We start from the raw sequence: 23,986 nt of genomic DNA on the forward strand, positions 1-23,986 counted from the left end.
TCAAATGTTTGGAAGAATGTTGATATAACTATATGAACCCACTTCCAATGCAGATGACTACACCTAGAATGAGTTTTACATCAGCAATGAATGGATGCCACTAACACATACATACTGTCAGATCGATTCACTAGCCAGAAGCTTGGTGTGTGTGTGTGTGTGTGTGTGTGTGTGTGTGTGTGTGTGTGTGTGTTTGTGTTCCATGGCTAAAGAAGGAGACAAACACTGAGCAAAGCTTGGAAAACTTAACACCATGAAATCAGGATCCCACTTCAAGCTTACTGGGCAATTACTCCAAGGTTAAAAGGTCAAGAGGTCAGTTCCTCCCACAGTGAATCCACGCTCTCTCACCACATGAGTCATTATAGAGTCACTGAGAGCTTCACTGGAACTATGACGAACTTCTTCACCTCTACAAACACACCTCAGACACCTGTTTCTGTAAATAGATGCAAGGGAGCTCCATGAATAACAACCTACTGTGTGTGTGTGTGTGTGTGTGTGTGTGTGTGTGTGTGTGTGTGTGTAGCCAAAATAAAAATGTGAGAGGCGTGAGACAATCAGAATGAGACAACCAATAAAAACAACACAAAACAAAATGATAGAAGCGCATTGTGTCATTTTAAATGAGACATAGGTATGTTAGCTTTGCTCCTATACTAGTAGGCACAGTCGTGGGCATGCTGGGAGATGATGAATCATTGCGAAGAAATGCTGAAAAAGAAAGTCAGACACAAACACACAGGGAAAGCTCAGAGGGAGAGAGGCTGACACAGCATTTCCCAGATGTGAACAATGTGAACTCTGTGTGCCATCCCTGCCCTGGCACTGCCCTCTGACACCCTCTCTGGCAACAAGACAAAGGTGCTGCTTTCAACACAGCCCTGCTTCATAGTATAATTTCTCCACTGTCAACCTCATATCAAACTGCCCACCTTTCTCCCACAACACAGACACTGTGCTGGCACAGGAGGTACAACAGATACACAGAAAGGAAAAACAGGAGATCACTGTAACAAGAGCACAGTCTACATACGCAACACCAGTTTTTATTTATTAGCCTGCAATCACATTCTTGTTATTACATAAAAATCGTTAGTAATCATGCCACAAAGAAGTTGTTCCCATTCACAATATAGTACGTGAAGTTCTTGGTGATCCTGCTAGTAGGGCTGCTCGATTATGGCAAAAATGCTAATCACGATTATTTTCACTGAAATTGAGATCGCGATTATTTGATGATATTTATTTAACCCTTTAAGACCTACTATAGAACCAAGTCCGCCAGAGCTTATATTATTTTTTTTACATGTTGTAGTGCCGTTTGTGGGAGCATTTCAATTTGCTATGCAACTGTTATAGCCCATATTTTAATAATATGTATGCATTAAGTCCATAGTAACTACATTAATTGCAAAAAAGTGCAATAAACTACAAAAAAATTGAAAATCGTTTTTGTTTTTTTGTTTTTTACATATATTTCTACTTGGAGAAATTTAAGAGGTTTATCCCTCAAAACTTTAAATACAAAAAAGTTGCAAAAAATAGTTTACAACAACAGGAAATTTATTTTGAGTGTCTTCATAGTTTTATTTTGGAGATACACCAATTTTTATATACTGCAGGAAAAACGAAAAAACAATCCTATGATGCAAATTTGCAAAGAAAACAGCAGGTGCATCAAAATAAACTATTTCCAGCAGTGATGTTTGAGTTCTAAGCTCCCAGAAACTATTCAGAAAGGTCAAACATGACCAGTATAGGCTTTTAAGGCCTACAAGTAAAAAACTACAAATTTCCGCGAAAATGACGTCACTTCCGGTTTCGGGCAGGAAATGGCGGACATGCGACAGTTCGCGCTGACGTCTTTTTCACTGTGGGAAGTGTTACGAACAGCTAATCAGATCGGCAAAGCGTGTTTCTGGAATATTGTGTTTTTGTTCCTGCAAGAGCTTTTAATGCAATATTTGCAAAGCTTTATGTGGAAGGAAACCGTGACCGAGGACAAGCTGATGGCATCAGATGTAAGTACAATTCCTCCGGTTTCATATGCAAAACAAATTATTGCGCTAGCTTACACGGTTCCGGTTCTACAGGGATTTAAAAATAGTTACACAACACGGAGCGTGCTGCTCTGACCGGCTTTAAAGGGTTAACAATGACTTTAAAAAAATAATATAAAATAGTGTGCAAAACCACTGAAGTTTTTTTTACCTCTCTTTTCAACCAGCGGCAGTCACTCTCCTCTCCAAATAACTTCTGCTTAGCTTTCCGAGCTTCCCTCGGGTCCTCTTAATCAGCGGTCTCCAACCTTTTTTGCGCCACGGACCGGTTTATGCCCGACAATATTTTCACGGACCGGCCTTTAAGGTGTCGCGGATAAATGAGGGAGGGGCTAATAATCGGCTCGGTCATTTTTAATGATCGTTGAAAGCCCAGATCGTAATCGTGATTAAAATTCGATTAATTGAGCAGCCCTACCTGCTAGTGTTTTTTTTAAATATGGCGGAACATGAAGACATTTGGCTGTCTTCATGTTTTAATGTGGCTGTTCCACCATATTTAAAGAATGGTAAACGAACAATAACCAGCAAATCGAAAGGCTGGAACCTGCATAAAAAATAAAGCAGTTTGGAGTAAGGGGTGTGACTCTTTTTTTCCCCAAACATCTCCCTCAGCAAAGTCTATCAATACAACACTGTCCAGCTACAGCACAAATCTGAATGCAACAAGTTCTCTCTTGTTCTGAGAAGACTGTTCAACTCCAATTCTGTGAGCAAATGTATCCACTTCAGAAACTTAAAGCCCCTTTTCACAAAATAAGACATGAACATGTTTCTCAACACAGCCACAGCCCTGGAAAACCCCACAGTAACACAAGAAAAAAAAAATCTTTGTGGAAAAGCAGAGCAGTCTCTTGTAGACATTTTAAATACAGACTGGCCTTTTAGAGAGATTTCAGTCTATTTAAATTGCACATTTTAACCAATGAAACATGAATCAGAATCAGAATGGGTTTTATTGCTATGACATTTATTTGTTAATAATTAATCAAATTAATTAACCACTTATCCCACTCAAGATGTATTCGTTTCTTCTTTAGATAAATGCATGTCAGCCTATTCAATAGGGATGGGAATTAAGAACCAGTTCTTGTAGAAAACCGATTCCCAGTAGTCCAATTCCTTGGAATTGTTAGTCTGCCTGCCTATCAATCCCGCTTATCAGTTCTTGCACTCGCACTACAATCAGCTGATTTTAGTTTGCGTGTCAGAGAAGGAAAATAGTGACAGTCTAGAGAATGGATATGGGCATTTATTTTTATCGCACAAATGGACGAGATAAATGGTAAAGCGGAAAACTGCATCCAGGACAGAAACAACCGCATTATGCTGCTAACATAGCTTCGGTTCAGTTTGTCCAAATTAAAGGTATAAAACTGAACATCTGCACTACAAGTTTCAGCCCAGTGACTGAGTAGTTCACTACAGGATTCTAATCACTGACAAATAGGAAGGTAGTATTGGCTCATTACTTTGAGATGCACAGTTTTTCTGCTCTAAAAGAAAAGAAAATAACACTTCAAACAGCCAGGATAGCAAAAACAACTACAGGAAGTCAGCTCAATTAATACCAATAAAACTGGCTCTCCTGGAAAGGGGAGTTTAACTCTGACCCTAGGCTGGACACAGTGTGTCCTCTTCACAACCAACTTTGATCACAAGACACAGGCAACAGTGATGGAAACAATGTGATTGATTTAGCTCATTTGTTACACATTGGTTATGTTCAAACACTCCCCCAATGAGCACGAACACACACACACACACGAAGGCACATGATTCCACTCATTCTAAATATAGATGGGTCAACAGCATACAAAGCCACAACGAGGCAGCTAGCACAACAGATAAGCCTATATTAGTGGTTAGTAAAGGGACACAAAATCCCAATCATCCTTACAATGACACCAGCTTTGAATTTGTGCATTAACGGTGAGGAAAGGGAGGAAAAGAACATTGTGTATGAGTTGGTGGGTGTCTGATGATTTCTGTAATAAAAAGAGTGAGGTTTTAAATTAAAATTAGGATTACATTTAGGATGGAATGATAACACAGATACAGCTGATGTGTAAGCAATTAGGCTAGGGAATGCATCTAGTTTAAGAAAAATCCTACAAGCCTCACATTGTTAAAGACTTTATCTGCGAGTTTGGCCTCTAAACTCCATCCTGTGCTTCTCCTGTTAGCAAAACAAACACAAGACTGGTTCACTTTGTCCCATTTCTGACAGCTTGCTATAGCTGCTGTTGATCCAACACGTAGTCTTGTTCGTCATGTTTCCTTAACCAACCAAGAGGACAACAAACAAGAGAGAGCTTACCAACAATAAAAAGAACAGGACTTAACTAGGAAAGGACCTACCAACAGGGCTAAAAACGAAACAATGGAAGAGAAAAGATGGGAGGAGACAGAAATGTTTGAGTGAAAAGTCCTAGAGTAACTTTTTAAACCACAGACACATGAAAAAATTAAATCCTGGACAGAAAACAACACATATGGATTCACAAAAATTTCGGTGTCCAGGGAAATAATCTGTATAAAACGCAGTCTTGAGAAAGGATCTAGTGGGGGTTACTTAAGGAGAATGATGTTAAGAAAGGCTGAGTAGTAGATATTGGAAGTAAGGGGTGGTGGGTATTGAGGAAAAGTTCCTACTCCTGCTTTCCGGGTGGATTCTCCAGCTCAGCAGTGGGGAATGTGCTGGCATACCACAGGGCTTGCTGCTGAAGAATGCAGCAATTTCTAATGGATCCAAGTTCTCTCTCTTACAAACAGACATGCAGACCGAGCCCCAGACCTCTCCCTACTCACACCAAAGCTTCCACTTTCTAGTCACTCGCAATATCACCATGTCCAGTCATTTACACAAAAAACCTACATAAGATATGGTCAGCACTACCACTACAGTACATGACAAAATCATAACTATGACACTTCACCGTGCTTCAGCACCAAAGCACATACAAGCATAAACAATGGGATTTTTGAAATACCAAGTGTCTACAAAAAATATACAAACACATTAAAGTACTCGTGTCCCTGTATACTTTCAGTGAAGCACAAAAATATGTATGAAATTCAATTAAAAAGCAATTATTCTCAATCTTAAAATAATGACAGGGTATGTCTATTAACACAAAAGTACAACCTAACCATAACCCAATTGTAACCCTGACAGTAAAACCAGATTTTGAGTCTCAAAAATGCCTTCAGACTCGTGGGGACTGGGATTTAGGTGCCAATAAGGGCTGTTGGTTCCCACAAGTATAATAAACTTCCAATTTTTGGTCCCCACCACACACACACTAATGTGTCTTCTTTTCTTTTTCTATATATAAAATGAGTGAAAAAGCAGCCAAAGACCTTAAGAAATCCTGGAGAACTATCAATCAAGACCACTTTAAAAATGACAAGAAAATGCTCCTTGGAAGCAAAATACAAAGAATTGGCTCAAGACATAAACACAGTACTGTATGCATTTATTTTCTTTTAAATTATAGAACTGACTCCCGCTATTATATTTCTAAATTGTATCATTGATGCCCCGGCAATATTGCTCACCTAAAATTAATGCAAATAAAGCAAAGTGAATTGCATGAGAGAGAGAGAGCGCATGTTGTGACAAAAAGGCAGGCAAGCTCCCAAATCCTAAATCCAGACAGGATACGGGGAAAGAAAAGGAAGAGGGTGACAAATAGAGCACCAAGCTACCCAACCTGGTAACTGTGAAAAACATCATGCCAAGTGCTGTACAACAACAGACAAGGAGACTACACAAAGAACATCCTGACACGTCAGTGACTTTCAAGCTAAAAGCAAGAAATCTTTCAAGAAGAATCTTTGGAAAGTCTGCGCAAGATACACTTTGTTCACACAGAGTAATTCACCAGCGAGCATCATGTGAGAATGTTTATATGATCAAAGGGGTGAGAGAAACAAAAGAACTGAGTGCAAATTTTAAAAAAAAGCTAGAACTAGGGATAAGTCAGGGGTTAGCCTGACCTACTGACATATATATGAATAAGGGCATCAGAGGAGGCATCCTCTTACTGCAGTACCCACAATGGCTTTCCCAAAGGAAAAGCCAAAAGGAAAGCCTCACAGACCACATTTATGATCTATTACAGATTTTAAATCAACAGTAGGAAAAAACATCTTCCAGCTTTTAAAACTAATGATATGGTGAACTTTTTGCGGCCAAACTACCACTGAAAGGCTGGTGTATATGGATAAAGCTGCACCTGACAGCACACAGACTGATGCCATGGTTCAAGATAATCACTTATGGTTCAACTTCAGAACTGAAACCTAACAAGTCCACTGCTGAAACTGAGGAAGAAGAGAGAAGAGCTATCCCTGTCCGTCTAAATATCATCATCATCATCATCATCATTTATTTATATAGCACTTTAAAAACACACAAGGCTGACCAAAGTGCTGAACAATAGAAACATAATAGATACCATAAGAATAATAAATACGATAAAATATTAAACATAGCGAAAACAATAAAATAAAAGTAAATACAAGTCAGTTAACCACTGAGTCAAAAGCCAGTGAATAAAAATGCGTTTTCAATCTGGATTTAAAAACCAGCACTGATGTCGATTGCCTAATGTGAAGAGGAAGATTATTCCAAAGCTTAGGAGCCATAATAGAGAACACTCCGTCTCCTCTCAGTTTCAGCTGTGATTTGGGGACTAAATAATTGCTGCGCCTGACACGTAAGGCTCAATGAGAGGAAACAGGCAGTCAAACTGTCAGGAAACCAGTCGGCAGGTGATTTACACCGCTCTCACTGCTGACTCTCGCTTGCATACATGCTCCTCTGACCTGGGTATTTGAACAATAGACTGCTTTACAAAAAAAAAAAAACAACAAAAAAAAAAAACAAAAAAAAACAAAAACACATGACTGACATGCATCCGCTCCATGTTAACATGCAGCCTGGTTTCCATCAATCAGACACAAAAGGAGTGTTGGTTACTGTCAGCTTGGGCATTCTGCATTACGTCTGCAATCCACGAGTGAATAGATGGTCTAACACTGTAAAAAGCAGTGATTACACACTATATTTAAATTGATGTAAGAAAAAAAACAGCAGATTTTTTTCCATTTACAAATAAAGACTGGTGATGAAATGATGACAAATGCATACTAAAGGATTTTAAAAAAAACTAACAAAAATTAAATTTCTAAATTAAATTTTCCCTAAAAAAATAAGACTAATAAAAACAATAACAATAATTACACAGGCTAACTCTAGAAAACAGACCACAAGAAATACTTAGAGCTCCTGTCTTCAGATCACACAGGTCACTATTCCTGAATGAAAGATTATTCTCTCCCTCCAATGTGCTTCAACAATCAGAGAAAGAAGCTGTGACAGGTTCCTGTAACTCACAATAGAACAGGAAGAGCATCACCTTTGTAGCAGTCTTAAATTGACACAGCCAGGACACCTGGTCAAATTATAGAACATAATACAAAGCACTGCTCTCATCTGGTTATCACATAGCACATTGTGTGCGAGTCTCTGTGTGTGTATTCACTACCACTGGAGTGCAGTAAGTGTAAAGTATGTCTTTTCCTCTCTGGTGCTTATTTATTTATACTGCTTAATGTTTTAAACAGTAGCTGATGTGAGTATGGGTGTATGTGCTTAAAGCGGGAAGCACCTGCCCGACTGTTGGTGTGTGTTTGCGTTTGTGCATGTGTCTGTGTGGGCGTGTGTGCGCTGTGACTCCTTTCCTCGGAAAAAGGAAAAGCATCATTGTGATTACTTCAGATGCAGACATCCTGCTTCATCGGCTTAATCAGAGAAGAGCAAAGCTCACATTGTCTGACATTATTTCACAGTCACGCTGACCCTCAATTAAAAAGTGTGCCAAGTAAAGAAAACCAAGTGGTGGCAGGACTGTAAGGTGCTCCTCGACCTCATTACAAGTTCAATTTATTCTTTATTCGGACAATTATTTTGGTAAAGACTAGTTTGTGATGATTTCTGTCCCCAGCAGTGGGGGAAATTTGGAAATAGACCGGCTGCTGTATGAATGGGAGACAATTCCTTGCCATCCTTTACTCCAACCCCCCTCCATTCACACTTCCTCTCAAGTCTTGCCCAACATGTATTAATTGGATATAGGTCTGGAGGAAGCAGGCTGGCGGCTGAAAGCAGGGCAAGTGATTTTTTAGTCTACCTGTAGATGTGTACGTAGCACTACAGTGTTGGGGAGGCTCTGAATGTGGCAGCCGCAGCTATGCTGGGAATGTGAGCCTCTGCTCTGCCAGGACTGGACTGGAGAAGCCCACAACTCTATTTAAGGAAATGGCAGTGAGGGGCCCATCAGCCGCTCTCTTTGCCTCTTCGTTTCTGTCTTTTCCGCTGGTCAATGCCACATTTCTTTCCTTATACAATTATTTTCCTTTGTGCAAGAAAGGTTTGTATGCATACCTACTTGGAAGAAGTAGCACACATTTACACACACGCAGACAAGTGTATGTACCAACCACTCACTGGTGGTGTGGTTTGGGTAATTGTTTCCGGTACATTTGTGACCTTAATAGGGATGCAGCTTTGTAAAGTGCTTTAGTGCTGTGGTCTGTTAAACAACAGTGTACTTGCAGAGGGGGGAAAAAGCCACCAGTTAAAGAAAGGTATTAAAGCTTAAAGGTTCTAAGCTGCAGTCACTGAAGGCAAAACTGAATGCACAGAAAACCTCAAACAAGCAGCAGGTGATAGTGGCTGCAGTAAAGCAAAGTATCTCAAGGGAAGAAGCCCAACATTTAGTGAGGTCCATGGGTTGTGGACTTCAGTTGGTGATTGATTTTCCTTTAAGTATTTTAAACAATCCTGATGTTTAAAATTGGCAGTTTGTTCAATTACTTCTAAACCTTTGAAAATGGGGCACTGTGCATGAAAATGCTAAACATTTATTGGAAAACCCATGTGAAAACTTAAAGTTTGCACTTTCTTTGGATACTATTTAGCATTCTGCCCTCAGGTTTATTGCTGACAACATATATTACAATCATCTTTGCATTTTATATGGAAAAGTTGTGTTGTATTCACTTGGTTGAAATATCAAAGGATGAGCACAGGTATAATTAACGTCACTGAAGGCTCAATTCCATTTAAATGACTCAGATCCAAGGTTTTATACTTGATGCACTGGATTGCTGGAGTGCCTTCCTGGGCTACGCAGTGGGACAGGACCATTATTAATGAAGCCGTTTCAAAAGGTTTTTCCTATTAGGATGAGTCAAAGTGAGTTTACCGTGACACCTGGACTGAGGTTGCAAATCTGGGAGATACAGCTTCCTGGAGGAATCTGGTTTGGGTGAGGTCATTTACACCCACCAGAGACTTAAAAAGTCCTGTTGTATGGCCGTCACAGCAACTGTTGCCATGGTGGGCTCTCATGGCGACGGATTCTGCTGATGTCACTCAGTCTTTCGCAGCCAACGGTGTGTCAACTAATTCAAAATAAATGGTTCAGCCGGCGGCGCCTTGCTGTGTCTCCACTGTCATCGTCCATTCATGTGAGGACAGAAAGGACAATCAGAGACACAGCTGAGACCGGAGTGGAGTAACACACTCAACTGCCCCTGGCTAGAAAACTAAAAATGTCTCTGGCAGCAATCACATATTAAGTTGTCTATGCCTTTCATTAATGCTGTTTTATGAGTAAGAGGAATTATTATGTTAAACCCCCCCCCCCAAAAAAAACCTCTCAATCTAATGCTTATATCACAATGCTTACATTGCCTCATCACACATCTTTTTTTTTTTCCCCTGTGGTAATAATTTGTCAAACACCACTTGACACCACATTGATTCACACACTGTGTATAGGTTCAAATTACTTATCTGGTACAAATAGAAAATTCGAAAAGTTCAAACTGTAAATAGACTGAAACCACTTAAGGTTTGCCAATCTAACAGATGAACTCTAAACAATAACCTTTTTCCTCATAGTAGTGCATCTCTTAAGTTTGCAAGGTTGGATTACCTTTGCCATACATGAGATTGCTGCTTGCTGAGTACTATGTCTGCAATGAACAGACATAGTAATCAAATTTTGCCATTGTACTTTAATGAATTCAGTTTGAGGAGTCACAAGGACGTGAGTCAATATACACACAAGTACAAAGCAATCTAACTACACGTAAAACTATCTTATACATCTGACCCACGTTAACTCATGGACTGAACATACACACACACACACACACACAATGGACAACTGTACCCTCAAACACACAATAATAACATGGAGTGAACCACCACTCACAACCACTAGCACTTTATATAGCCTCTGTAGAAATTATCCACACCCTCACTTACCTTAACTGCACTACTGTATAGCCCTGTGTAAACAATCATTCTGTACATACGATAATTTTTAACCCTACAACTGTTTACAACTTGCATAGTTCCCATTTCTGTATAGCTGTATATCTCAGATTCCTGTAAAGTTATTTATTTCATATTCTGTATAGTTTTTCATATTTATATCCTGTCCATATCCTGTACATAGCTTGTACTCACTACAGCCTGTACATACTTATAGTTATAGAATATTCACAACATACTTCATACCGTGTACATTATAACATAATAGACCCATTTCTGTAATATACTTACATATCTATATTATTGCTAATATATATTGTAATATATCTGTATCACTAAGCACTTCTGGATGGATGCAAACTGCATTTCGTTGCCCTGTACCTGTGCATGTGCAATGACAATAAAGTTGAATTCTATTCTATTCTAAATGTGTATACTTAAACCTGCATACAATGATTATTTCCGCACAATTTATTAGTGCAAGAACTGGTAAATCTAAGTTTTGGAGTAGAGCGGTGATGAGCTGTTCTTTTATTTAGAAAAAGAAACACCTGCTTTATTTCAAATAAATATTCTCTATCTAGTATGTACTGCTTTGATAAGGTTAATTAAACCTTCCAAAGTCAAGAGATATGATTCCTTGACTAATCTAAGAATATTTTTTCCTCTGAAATATAACCCTTTAATCTCAGAGAATATTACATGTCTAAAGAAGTACTGATGCAGTATTTTTCTTTAGGTGTTTTTGTAAGCATCAACAAGAGTTGCTACATTTTAGGGCATGAATGAATTTATCTGAATCTATACCTTTTGTTTTTAACAGGAAAGAAAGTTCAGATGTTTCTAAGGAGAGTAAGAAACTTAACAACTAGAGCTACAACTGCTGTTAAAATGTAGAGTGAATTAACTGCACATATACCTTATACAAACACCTTGTAATTATTAGATAAACTAGTTAATACAGTGGGACAGTGTACAGTCTAAAAGCCAGTCAGTACACTTGAGACTGGGTGGCTCCCAACCTTAAACAGCCTCCATTAGAGCAGGGCGATATGACCAAATATATTTATCACGATATACATTTTGCTACTAAAAGTAGATGACTTTCATTGCCCCTGTTGTCATTTGTGCCCTTGATGTTGGAATGCTTTCAGACATGTTTTGTTGGATGCGCTAACAAATTGACTGAGTGATTGATTGTTTGAGTGATATATCAACTAGGTCGTATGTTGAGTGTCTGTATGGGGCCTTAGGCCTGGATTGCTTGGGCGTATTTACTGTATGAGAATACTGTATTTTATATGTATTTCTATCTTTTATATCCTATCTATTATAGTTTTTAAGTATTTATCTTTCGTGATGTTGCACTGACCGGAGACATCTTTCAATTTCATTGTACTTGTGACAATGACAATAAAGAATATTCATTCATATTCATTCATATTCACATTTGAAAATTTGGGATAACGATATAACTGACGATATAATTGACACTAGACAAAATACTTTACAACTCCATAACTTTATTACTGCAAAAAAAAAACAAAAAACAAACAAACAAACCCCAAAACATCAATGTATTTTCACTTAAACAAGCAGCTGTTTATGTGCATTAAAGTTATATAAAAATTTAACAGTGCAAATTCCTTGCTGACAGTTTAACCAAAAGGCATTTCCAGTGGAAAATGGCCGACATATCCTCAGCATAACCATGTATAATATCCACAAAACTCAAAAGAGGTTATACACACACACAATACGGTAATATTATGTTGAAGCACAGTACGTATCACTCCGCGAGGCTCCTGCCTACGATAGCTGTAATGCTCCCACAATCCATCAAGCGGTGCAGCTTCGTAGCTTAGCAAAGTCGTACTAAAAAATTTGAAAGATTTTCAAGCGCCATGTACCACATAAAACCGTTTCAAGGTCAGTAAACACAACCAGAATTCATACATAAGGCACACGGGATTATAAGGGGCACTGTCGATTTTCAGAAAAATCAAAGCATTGATTTTAAGTGTGCCGTATTTTCCAAACAACACGGTAATAGCGACGGCCCGCTAGCATGCTCTGACTGAAGTTCGGTCCGAGTTCGGACATGAGAACCTGGAAGAGGTGTCTGAAAGGAGAATGCTAAAAAAGCTTCTTTCTATCATGGACAACCCCTGTCACCCCATGCATGCCCCCATGGTGGACCATCGGAGCAAACGCAGCAAAAGACTCATTGCCCCGAAATGCAGAACTGACCGCCACAATAAATCCTTTGTGCCGGTGGCTATAAGACTGTATAATTCTTCCTCACTCTGTAGGTGATTTTCCTGAGACTATTACCAATGTTACTCTGTTCCCTTTCAGACCGTGCAATATTACCCAACAGTACCTTATTGAATATTTGTTTCATCTCCCCATCATGTGCTGCTACTCCCTTTATTCTATTGCACAATACTATGTCACTTTCTAGAATCGCCTGCACTGATAATCAAGTTATTTATTCTCCAGGATATAGTTATATATATTACTTTGTTAGTTATTTGATACTATGTCTTGCACTATCCTACTGTATATTACTGTATACTACTATTCTTATTGTATATCTTATTCATCTGTTCCTCTGTCTCTCCTGCTGCTTTGAGCATGTACATGACTAAAGAATTTCCCTCGGGATAAATAAAGTTATTCTTATTCTTATTTAACCATCATTCTTAGCTAAGGTGGAAGTTAACTGCTCTAATTTCTTATGTGAACATGTGCAGGCAAAGGGGAAAATGTAAGCACTGATATCATGATCAGTTTGAATTTAAATCTAGAATTTAGGAGGACAGACTGTTTGTGGTAGATCTGCATGTGATCCCCAGCAGGGCATTTTAAATAAGCTAAATGGATCACGATTTAATTACACCACAGTTACACTGTATATACAGTTATGTGAAAAAGAAAGATTTCATAGACTCTGTGAAGTCCTGTGAAAAACTGAGTACACCCTTAATGATTCCATACAAACTAAGAGGAAAAGCAGCACGCCAGAACAACTAGAAACATACTCAATAAGTACAGCGTGTTGGAAAAGGTTGCCGGGCAAAAGCCCATTTTCTCTTAAAAACAAAACAAAACTGGGTCATGGCAACACCTTGATTAAAGTCCAGACCTCAATCTGAGTGAAATGCTATGATGGGTCCTTTACAGAGCTGTGTATAAATGAATGCCTGCAAACCTCAATGAACTAAGACAATGTTTATTTGAAATTATTGCTATTAAAAGGTGGCTCTACATGTCATGTCTACATGGGGTGTAATTCTCAGGTTTTCCTGACCCAATTTAAAACCTGGCAAGAACTGGATAACATTTGTCCTGATATATAAAACCTTCAGACTGTATATACCACACACAGGCCACCTACCATTCCAAAAGGTTCAGCTGACAATGCATAACTTGTACTTTTATGCTACATAACATTTCAGGTTATTCATATTTTTAAATGACTGCATGACATCCCTCTCACACACACCAATTATGTTTCAGTCCACCTCATTGTTGCAACTTAGAGCCTTTATGAAGCGATCTGCTTGTTGCAATCACTTTGTTACTGATGCCTGGTCTCTCATGGACATACCTGGCTCTAGCTGCCTGTCGTGTTTACCATCCTGTCAAATATCGATCACCCTCATTGATAGTCATTTCCTTAACTTGACTGGAAGCCGAGAATCCCTCCTACTTTGTGTCAACGCTGTTTATTTCGCCTTCATTGTTTGAAGTTGCTGACTTTTATTGACTTTCTGTGGTCTCTGGTCACCACATCGTATCGCTGCTGCTTTGTTGCAGATTTTTTTTTCCAATCCAAAAAAGGATCAGAGACCTTGGTTCAGAGCATATTCTCTGCTTGGAGTGTGAGACATCTTCAACAGGTTTGGTGAGTAAGCATTCAAAAACACAAACAGTTGTTGTTAACTTTATTTCATAGTGTAATTGTACTAGGAAATATAGTAGAACTTGCAGGTTATTTAAACTTTATCATTTACAGAAGTTTGAATACCTGTCTTTAGACCAAAGTATATGTAAAAGTATTTATTTTCTAATCATCTAAGAAATGAATTCAGCACAAAACACTCAGCACTAACAGACTGGCTATTCAATCACATTCAACCACAATCAGAGCATGTGGTTTAGGTTTGGGCTAGATGAACATAGATACACATATGGCACAATAATCCAACATGTTACAGAAGGTGAAGCTAAGATATCAAAGTTAGAAGCAAGCATAGAAGGGTGAGTGAGAAACTAAACCTTGAGCCTTTATGAAGCCCTTAATTGCATAATCCCTGCTATCACTGACACTACATCTGCCTCCCTCATAGAAAATATCAACAGGCTGACATGTCTGCCCAGTGGCTAGTTTGCTAGTAGCAAACTAGCCACTGGAGTCTGTTTGGCAGTTGCAAATCCCCTTATTTTCACACACATATATACAGTAAAACGTAAACTATAAAAATACTAATTATACAAATAAACACACGCGCACACACACCCAACTGTACTCAAGCAACAAGGAAAAGCATTTGCTGTAGAGGTCTGGTGGAAAAGACTAATTTTATTTCCCCCTCTGGTCAATTTGGCAGGTTGTCTGTCCCCATTCCTGAGTTTCAGTACGAGTTCACAGAACACGCCGTCAACCTCCAGAAATAAACTGTTTGCTCATGCGTGGGTGCGATGAAATAGTTTGGCTCTCAAACCAGAGACAAGATTTTTCTCTCTCCCCTCTCCCTCTACAGACGTTCAAAAAGGCACAAAAGGCTGATGACAGAGCTTCTATGGGTGTGTATTAAAAAAGAAAATTCCACTTTTAAGTTTTATCTCTGTGGGAGACCGTATTTATAGATACTCATGTGGCAGAACAGGCCAGCTACATTAGGCTCAAATTAGATTGACATCCATGTTTTTTTTGTTTTTAAAATGTATGCTATAGCTCTTACAAACATTACTCATCATCTTCATCTTACTCAGGCATGTTTTTTTAGATCTCGTCAACAAACCCTGAAAGTCTCCTTCAAAAAAACCACAAAACTCCAAAACATCTTGGGCTGCTAAACGGTGTTGATCAACATATCTGTTCATTTCAACTGAGGCTGGAAGCCATAAGGTCTGTTAATATAAAGTTAATATTCAAAGTTAATAACATAACTTTAAAAGCCTTTGGAAAGCCATATCAGACAGAAAGCAGTGAATGGCAGCTGTAAATGGCAGCAGTATTCCTGATTCTTCATCTTCTCCCTTCTCTGCCCCACCCATCCCATCCTCTTCCTCTCTTGGGGGCAGGGATAGCTCAGTAGGTAAAGTGGTCGCCCCATGATCGGAAGGTCGGCGGTTCGAATCCACTTAACGGCTACCCTGAGGTACCCCTGAGCAAGGTACCGTCCCTACACACTGCTCCCCGGGCGCCTGCTTAGTGGGCTGCCCACTGCTTCACTGAGTGAATGGGTCAAATGCAGAGAAAAACAAGTAATTTCCCCATGGGGATCAATAAAGTATCCATTATTATTATTATTATTATTATTCCACACCATGGTGTACTTAGGAGACCTTAGCTCTAGTGAGAGTGGAATCACTTTTCTCTTTCCACTGTCTACCCGCCACACACACACACACACACACGGAAAGCCCATGTTCAACTCACACTGAGCTACTGACTCAAGTGTGCTCCTACGTGCCCACATTCCTAGACAGTATCCCCAACACCAGAACCGTTTACCGCCTCAGTCAGGAATGCTGATTTCCAGTACAGGTTTTCATCAGACCTAGTTTAGGCAGAGAGTGCAACAGGAATTCACTGAGTAATACTAGCCATTAAAAAAAATAAGAAATAAAAACGCAAACCCCCCCCGTCACTCACCTTCCAGACAGACTGACAGCGACTCTGCTTTCCCTCTCTCTACAATAACAGATACAAGGCTAATGCCAGAAGCCATATTTTGACCTACATTCAAACAGCTTTTTGAATTCAAATTCTTCACTGACGTTAAATCCCCTCATCCATTGTATAATTCTTACATTCTGCTGATCTAAGGCTCAAAGGTGTTAAGAAAAGTGCTTTTCCATTTGCTTCGCCTAATCGTTTCAAATTACCAAAAAGCCGCCAGAAACTCACGTCTCTTTCCATTTTGCACTTCTGCCATTCACAAACTAAACAGCAACTGAAAACTATCAAATGTAGGCATTTTTTCCATTTCGCTGGGAAGGTTCCTGTAATACTTTTCTTTAATGGAAATTTAAATTCATATCCATACTACAACTCTGAGCATTTACATCCCTCCAAATCTAACACAGGTAAACTTTAGGCTGTGACACAATGGCATGACCATCTAACCAATGTTCTACTCAGTCAGAGAGAGTAGGGCTGGGACATGATCACCCATGTGACTTCTTAGAGTACTGTATATGCCGCTGTGGTTGGTTGGCTGTAGCAGGAACAGGTTTGAAAATCTCTGAGCTTTCACATACCTGATTTCAAGCTTGACTGGACTGATCAGCTCTCTATACCCATCTTAGATAATGCTACATTAAAATTCAGAAAATAACAGAACACTGAAATTATTAAACACCTTTCATTCTTCTCGCAGCTGGTTACAAAAACAGCACAAACTGTACATTTGGATCTCCAAATAGTGCATAGAAGCTCACGGTGAAATCATTTATTTTGATAGGACTTGACTGTGACTTGACTGTGTTTGGCTGAGATTTTTTGATTGACATTGCCTTCCACACATATGAATGAATTTTCGTCTCTCCTTCAAAGATAATATATGAAAACTGTTTTTAAAAAAAAAAAAAAAAAAAAAAAAAAAACGGTGTCCATTGCTAACTCCCTTTACATTAATTTTAACATGTGCAACAGTTTTTCTCCAGTTCCTTAAAAACAGTTCAGCTTAATAATCACAGATCACAAAGAGTGAGAACCTCACAGGTGTTTTTAAAAAACAAACAAACAAACCCCTACAGGGTATTTTATCTTGCAAACTGTAAATAAAGTGGTTAACTTTCCATTACACTTAACAGCTACTTTACATGTGCCATCACTGTGGTTACTATAGTCTGTGCTGTACTGTTCTGCTCAACCTTCAAATCGCATTCATTTTGAGCAGTAAGAAAACAACCAGTGCAAAAGCATAAAAAAAAAAAAAACCAAAACAAAGACGGACTCCAAAACAAAGGAACTGCATATAAATACAGTGTCACCAAGTGCTGGCTGCTGCAACTCATCTCAAGTACAGAGTTCTACTTCTGTCCACCTCTCCAACACAGCTGCTGCTTGTATGTTCTCAATCCCTGGCAGCCTCCTTCCAGCTCAAACAGCCGTGCAGGCCAGGTCAGCAATACACCACACCACACAAAAATGAAGCTAGTCATTCAGAACACCAGGCCCACTGTCCTGCCCTAACCCCACCTCTTACACGACCCCTACACATGTGTGCATATGTCATCCTTCAGATAGCGCTCTGCACACTATTCAAGTCCTCTCAACTTAATCCAATATTGTCCCTCTTGAGGTTGCCTCAAAAGAAGTTTTGTTCTCTTTAGGAGGGGAGGAAAAACAGGAAGTTACATTCTTTCCTAATCACAACAAAAATGCAGCTGGCTGCTTATTAGCAGACAGCTAATAAAAACAGTAAAACCAGTATTCCAAATTCCCCTATGATTTCTGCACCAAAAGCCATCAAAGTTGCAAGGTGAAGTGATAAGAATGATTTGAATTGGCACTTCACTTGTTGTCTTTAAGCTTGACTTGAAAACTCAGTGGATGCAGGACTCCTTTTACACATCTGTGCTGGACTGTTAAAGTAAAAAGAGGCTGAGAAACACAAAAACCCTATAAAGTAACCAAAACCAGAGCGTGATAAAATCATGTTAATCCAATAACAAAGAGGAATAAATCATAAATCACATGTGATGCAATTCTGCAGGTCTCAGCGATCCCACTGACTGGGGCCACATCTCAAGTCACTTCCAGGGTCCCGAAAAAAGCCTGCCTCTGAGCCGCTTGGAGAAGTAGGTCACTGAGGATTCCATTCAGTTGTACAGCGCTTTCCAAATAGTTGCGCTTTTCCACTCAGCCCAAGACCTCCAGCTGTATGTTAACCCTTTAAGTGCCTGCAGGTCTCATTTCTGTATCAGCATAAAATCCCACTGTCCTGATTCACAAGCAGTCGGTAATTAGTGTTTTGACTCAGAAGTTTTGACTCAGTTTAGGATTAGTGAATTAGCTTTTTATCCTGCCCACACTGTATGTATATAATAGCTTGTTTTAATTTCAAAAGTGTACTCTGTGTTTTAGTCAAATCCATGAAGGGGGAAAAAAAAGATCTCACAGAACTATGTGCTAAAACTCTTTTGGGGAAGCAGCTTTTAAGTCACTGAAAACAACTTTAAAACTGAGAAACTCAAAAACCAATAAACTGCCCATACAAACTCAGAAAAAAACAAAACAAACAAACAAAAAGAAAACAGCTAACTGATCTATCAGCCTTACCCTAGTACATAAGCACTCAAACAAGCTACCACAACATACCAGAGGGATCATGTAACCAGACAATCTTCCCAGTCTCCCTCTTTTCAGCTGCATGTGCTCTGACGCTAGGTCCACAGAGCTGAAATGGGCCACGGATTTCATGTTACCAAGCTGAATCAGCAGATTAGAAATGGCCACAAGATGATCGAGGTGTGACAAAACTGAGGGGCACGACGTCAAATTCCAGGATTTACAGAAGTTAGAAACTCATTTAATAACTTTAAAATTATTCCAGTGAACTAGAGGTGCAAACTGAACACGCAGAGCTGACGTATATCAAATTGATAACTTCTAACTATTCAGAATACTCTGATTCAGACCAAGGACTTTGTCAAGAAAGAAACTCCAAATTATCCAATTTTCCCAAGTCATTCCACAATAGTATGATATGTTTTCTTAATAAAAACATCATTACCTTTAATGTTGACCGGAAAAGGGGTGAAAAATGATCTGTTTTGATAGAAATCTAAATAAAATGCAGCTGTTCTGACATGTTCTATACTAATAACTACAAACTTACTCCAACTGATCAGTTTAAAAGCATTACGAAAATTCTAGGAGACTTTACTTGAGTTACTATTCAAATGTGTGTGCTTCTGTAAATGTAGCAAAACCACAGAGTTACTTCACTTTGTAAATTCCTGACCTGATGACACTGAGATAAACAGACTCAGTTTTGAATCACCAAACCTGAACAGTGCAATTGTCCCTGATCTGTCTAAGACATAGGTGTCAAACTCTGGCCTGCAGCCTAATCACATTTGGCCCGCGAAGCCATACCAAATTACTATTAGAGCTGGCCTACTGGTATTATACAGCTAATATATATATTGTTTAGTATTAAGCTTTGCTTGTTCCATATTCAGTTTTTCAGCAAAACGTGTTTGAGTCCATAAGAAAAGATTCATTCTTATATCTGGAGGAATAAATATATTTCAATAAATATTAACGTTAGCCCGCGACTTTGTTCCAGTTTTGAATTTTGGCCCACTGTGTATTTGAGTTTGACACCCCTGGTCTAAGATGTCAGTAAAATTGAGGAAATCCTTCTTACATTTATAGCAGGTGTGTGCCTCACTCTAAAGGAGACTTTGGTAACAATCAAACGAGTATTCTAAACATTTCTTTTAAAAAATTATTATTATTATTAGTATTAGTAGTAGTAGTAGTACAAATATTTGGGTACAGAGGCAGGTACCAACTCTCTTGAACTACTATAGATTATAATTAGGCAGAAGCTGAGCGAGAGGTTTGTGCGACTGGTAGACAATTACTCCACAGAAGATGCCATCTCTTCTGTGGTTCACACCACCCTCACCCACCTGGAGCAGAAGAATTCCTACGTCCGTTTGCTCTTCGTGGACTTCTCATCTGCTTTCAACACAATGATCCCACAGACACTTGTTGATAAATTACTGACTGTGGACTGAGCTCCTCTCTTTGTAACTGGTGTTCTGTGCTCCGGCATCAACGTGTGGCACGGAAATTGCACTGTGGCAGAGAGGAAAGCTCTACAGAGGGTGGTGAAGCCGCCCAACTGTCACAGACATATATAGCTCCAGATGCAGGAAGAGGGCAACCTGTATCATGAAGGACCCCACTCACCCAGCACACACACTCTTTGTCCCGATCCCCTCAGGCAGGAGGCTGAGGAGCATTAAATGCAAAACCACCAGACTGAGAAACAGCTTCATTCTAGAAGCTGTGAGACTTCTCAATGCATAAATGGTCAAGAACTGCTATTGTAGCACCTTAATCACTACTGACACTGTCACTTTATCAATGCTGGTCATCATGCACTTTGCTGCTAAAGTATTTATTTATACCTACACTCTATATCCATACTGGTACTCAGGTTGTTGCACTCTAGTTATCATATTATTTATCATATTGTTTTATTACTTGTTATTCTGTTTGTTAGGAAAAAAAACAACAACCCAAAAAACCCCAAATATTTATGTATTACTTTTTAAGAAAAAAAAAAAAAAAACTCTGTTTCTTCATTATTTTGTTTCTTTTCGCTCCAGGACCGCGTGTACATAATTTCGTTCCACCTCATGTTAACATGTGATGCGAATGACAATAAAGCTCCTTGAATCCTTACTGCCCTGCCTAGTTACACAAATTAGGGCTGTGCGACAGGACCAAAATCTCATATCCCGATATAAGACAATTTATCATCCCGACAACGATATATATCACAAAAATTTTACATTTTCTGTAAATTCTGTGAATCTTGGGCAACTCGACTTGGGTTTAGTGTTTTGAGCTGGGCGTCATGAACCTGGAGTAGAATGTTTTGACCGATGCATGAAACTGCATTTTTAGACATAGGTTGTAACGGCCGCCATTTTCTTTGTGAGTATTTATTATACAACATGTTTCCCTCTCTCACACCGAGTATCTGTCGATACTGTTCACTAATCTGATATCAGTGCATACTGTGAGGAAGAAATTGGAGATGTTAACGCTGTTAACTAATGACACTTTGCTGCTAGCTTCCTCAATGTTACACTGGTTCTCCTGCAACCTGCTCCTATCACTGTCAAGTGCTGAAGTAAAGAAAAAACTGATCTGAAAAGACTGGTTCATAGATCCACACTCTGTCACCAATATGCGTTTTAGTTTTTTCAATCAGCGGTTCGGGGATTTGAACCTGCAACTGTTTATACACAGACTTATTAAAAATTTGGGATGTGACAATTCTCCAGATCAATGTTTTTTACTTCTACATCCATTTACCTCTGTTTTTGTATGGCTTTTATGTTTTGTTTTGTTGAGAAAAACAAAGAAATGAGAAATAAAATAAGTATCATCACTTGTTCTTAGCTGGGTCAGCTTCCATTAGATCTAGATGTTTTAACCAGGAATTAACAGCTCCACATGACCAACTAGGATAAGTCAGAGTCTCACAATACATAAAGACAGAGTCACAACACAATGCTGTGCACTTTTGTCACACCTCTAACAAATACCCGTATTTGGGGTAGCTCCTGTAGGGGTCTCCTGTCCATCACTCACAGACATGGATGAAGATTACTTGAAAACTACACTGGCTGGTAAATATAACAGATCATAATGCTAAACTGGACTAATTTTAAGAAAATTAATCAAATGAAAAATTCTCCAGCCTCCTTTGTTAGGAATTCAACTGTCCTGTGAGAATAAATAAATAAAATCAACGTCTTGCTAGCTGTAAAATTAGGAGCCACACTGAACATAACTGACTTAAATATCACCACAAAGACCATAAGTCTATCTCGCATGATGGAGCACATTCTGAAAAGTAAAAAAATAAAAATAAAAATAAAAGGAGGAACAGCTGATGAATTAGAAGACATCAGCCCTCCTCCATCGCCTCTGTCCTCATTTTGCTCTGATCTCTGACACTATAAACAAGCCTGACTTTGGGAGGGGTCGACCAAGAGAATTTCATAAACTGCACTTTGATGTCTCCAGTTTTACTCAATAATAACAAAGACCAGCTTGTATTAACCGAAGCCCCTGACTGTGGTACACCCTGATAGAAACTCTGTAATATCTGTGAGTATCACTTCAGGCAGGTTTGCTGTGATGGCCCAGTGTTACCGCATACAGCTGTTGCCATAGGTGCACGGAGACGCTTTCACTCTGCTGCTGCAGCAGCAGCAGCAGCACCGCTTCATTCTATTTTTCATGAGCTCAGTCGGTTGCCAGGGTTTTAGTTTCCATGGCCACACTGCAGTCTGATGGAACAAAAACCAAACCAGAATGCACGCCCGCTCCCCAACACCTCAGTTGTCTTGGCCCAGTACCCGCCCAGGGACCATCATGGCAATAAAGGCTGGCACACTAACCGACTGCCATCACCAACCACCCGTGGTGCCAGCTGAGGTAACGTGTGCGAGTTCTCAACCTCCTCTCACTCTCATCTACTGACCAGCCACAGGGTGCAGCACAACACCATCAATGATTCAGCAATTTACCACTCCTGCTGTATCTACAGGAACACCTCACACAGGAAGTTTATTCTAATGCCCTTGGGATGCCTGCACCATGATTGTCTAGTGTCTGTTACAAGATTGAGAACTACAATGGAACAATGGAAAAAACACATTTCGTTTTAAATAAGTGAAAAACCTGACCAGAAACAGCTAAACTGTCACAGTGACTGTGATAACTGCTGCATCAATGGATTCCAGCTCTGTAAGTGGAGAAGATGCATCACTCTTTCCTCTTCTGTAATAACTGCTGGCAACTCCCAGATTTCAGAAATATGCCTGAATAAATCGAAAAGCACAAAAATCTACTTTGGGTTAGGTTTTTTTTTTCCAATTTCGCAGTTCACTCCTTTATGATAAGAAGAGTGAAGTTGCTGAAGGAGAAGAGTGCAGTGTGAAGAACAAAAAAGTAATCGTAGTGTTTGTGAGTGCCTGTAAATGCATCTAACCAAGCATGTGGTAGTCCTACCTGGATTATTGGCCTCCCCCTCCAGGACCTGCAGCTCGGTGCACTCGGCAAGCGAGTGCTCCAGGCAGAGCTGCAAGAAGCGGGCCTGGGTTGGGCTCACCCTCTTCAGCAGGGACAGCAGGGCCACCGTCTGCTCGCACTCATTCCACCCCTTGAACCAGCTGGCCAACACACCCACTTGATCACGAAACATCATGGTCTGCAAGACGGGAGGGGGGGGTTGAAGGCTGGCGGATTGAAGCGTATCTGCTCTTAAGACTGAACGGTAGCTTTACAGCGGTTATTGGCGTCTCTGTTCAGCTGTGGCGCTGTGTTACCATTCTAAGCTTTTTTATTATTATTATTATTAGTCAGGTCAGCAGTCTCTGCCAGTATTCCTGGTGGAGCCTTCTCCTGTATGATAATCTCTGGGTTGTAAGGGTGAGAGAAGATGGGAGGGGGGTGTTAGTTGCTCTTCTTGCTGGGCATTAGGTGAAACGAACTCCTGCTGCTGCTTAGTCACTCTCAGAGCGATTGATATTTGATGAGTCAGCTTTCTTCCAGCACAGGCTGTGTCAC

The 23,986-nt window shown here is 39.6% G+C and overlaps 1 protein-coding gene and 1 long non-coding RNA gene across 6 annotated transcripts in view; one reads left to right on the forward strand and one right to left on the reverse strand.

Annotated features, from left to right (window-relative positions):
• samd4a (sterile alpha motif domain containing 4A) overlaps positions 1-23,986 on the reverse strand; it is a 74,787-nt gene that overhangs the window by 49,210 nt on the left and 1,591 nt on the right. For 3 of the 5 annotated variants that reach the window (XM_026153898.2, XM_080302969.1, XM_026153809.2), the window contains exon 2: positions 23,429-23,986. This exon is cut by the window's right edge and continues 49 nt beyond it. In XM_026153898.2, the coding sequence (XP_026009683.1) occupies positions 23,429-23,624 (196 nt within the window). In that variant the 5' untranslated portion in view covers positions 23,625-23,986. The remainder of the gene's footprint in view (positions 1-23,428) is intronic. The other 2 variants (XM_080302957.1, XM_080303026.1) reach the window with 2 other exon arrangements.
• LOC145429525 (uncharacterized) lies at positions 14,112-15,263 on the forward strand. Its single transcript, XR_013909781.1, has 2 exons — positions 14,112-14,329; positions 15,036-15,263. It is a non-coding gene; the product is annotated as an uncharacterized LOC145429525 (long non-coding RNA).

Source organism: Astatotilapia calliptera, chromosome 1, assembly GCF_964374335.1.
Source record: "Astatotilapia calliptera chromosome 1, fAstCal68.1, whole genome shotgun sequence".
NCBI lineage: Eukaryota > Metazoa > Chordata > Actinopteri > Cichliformes > Cichlidae > Astatotilapia > Astatotilapia calliptera.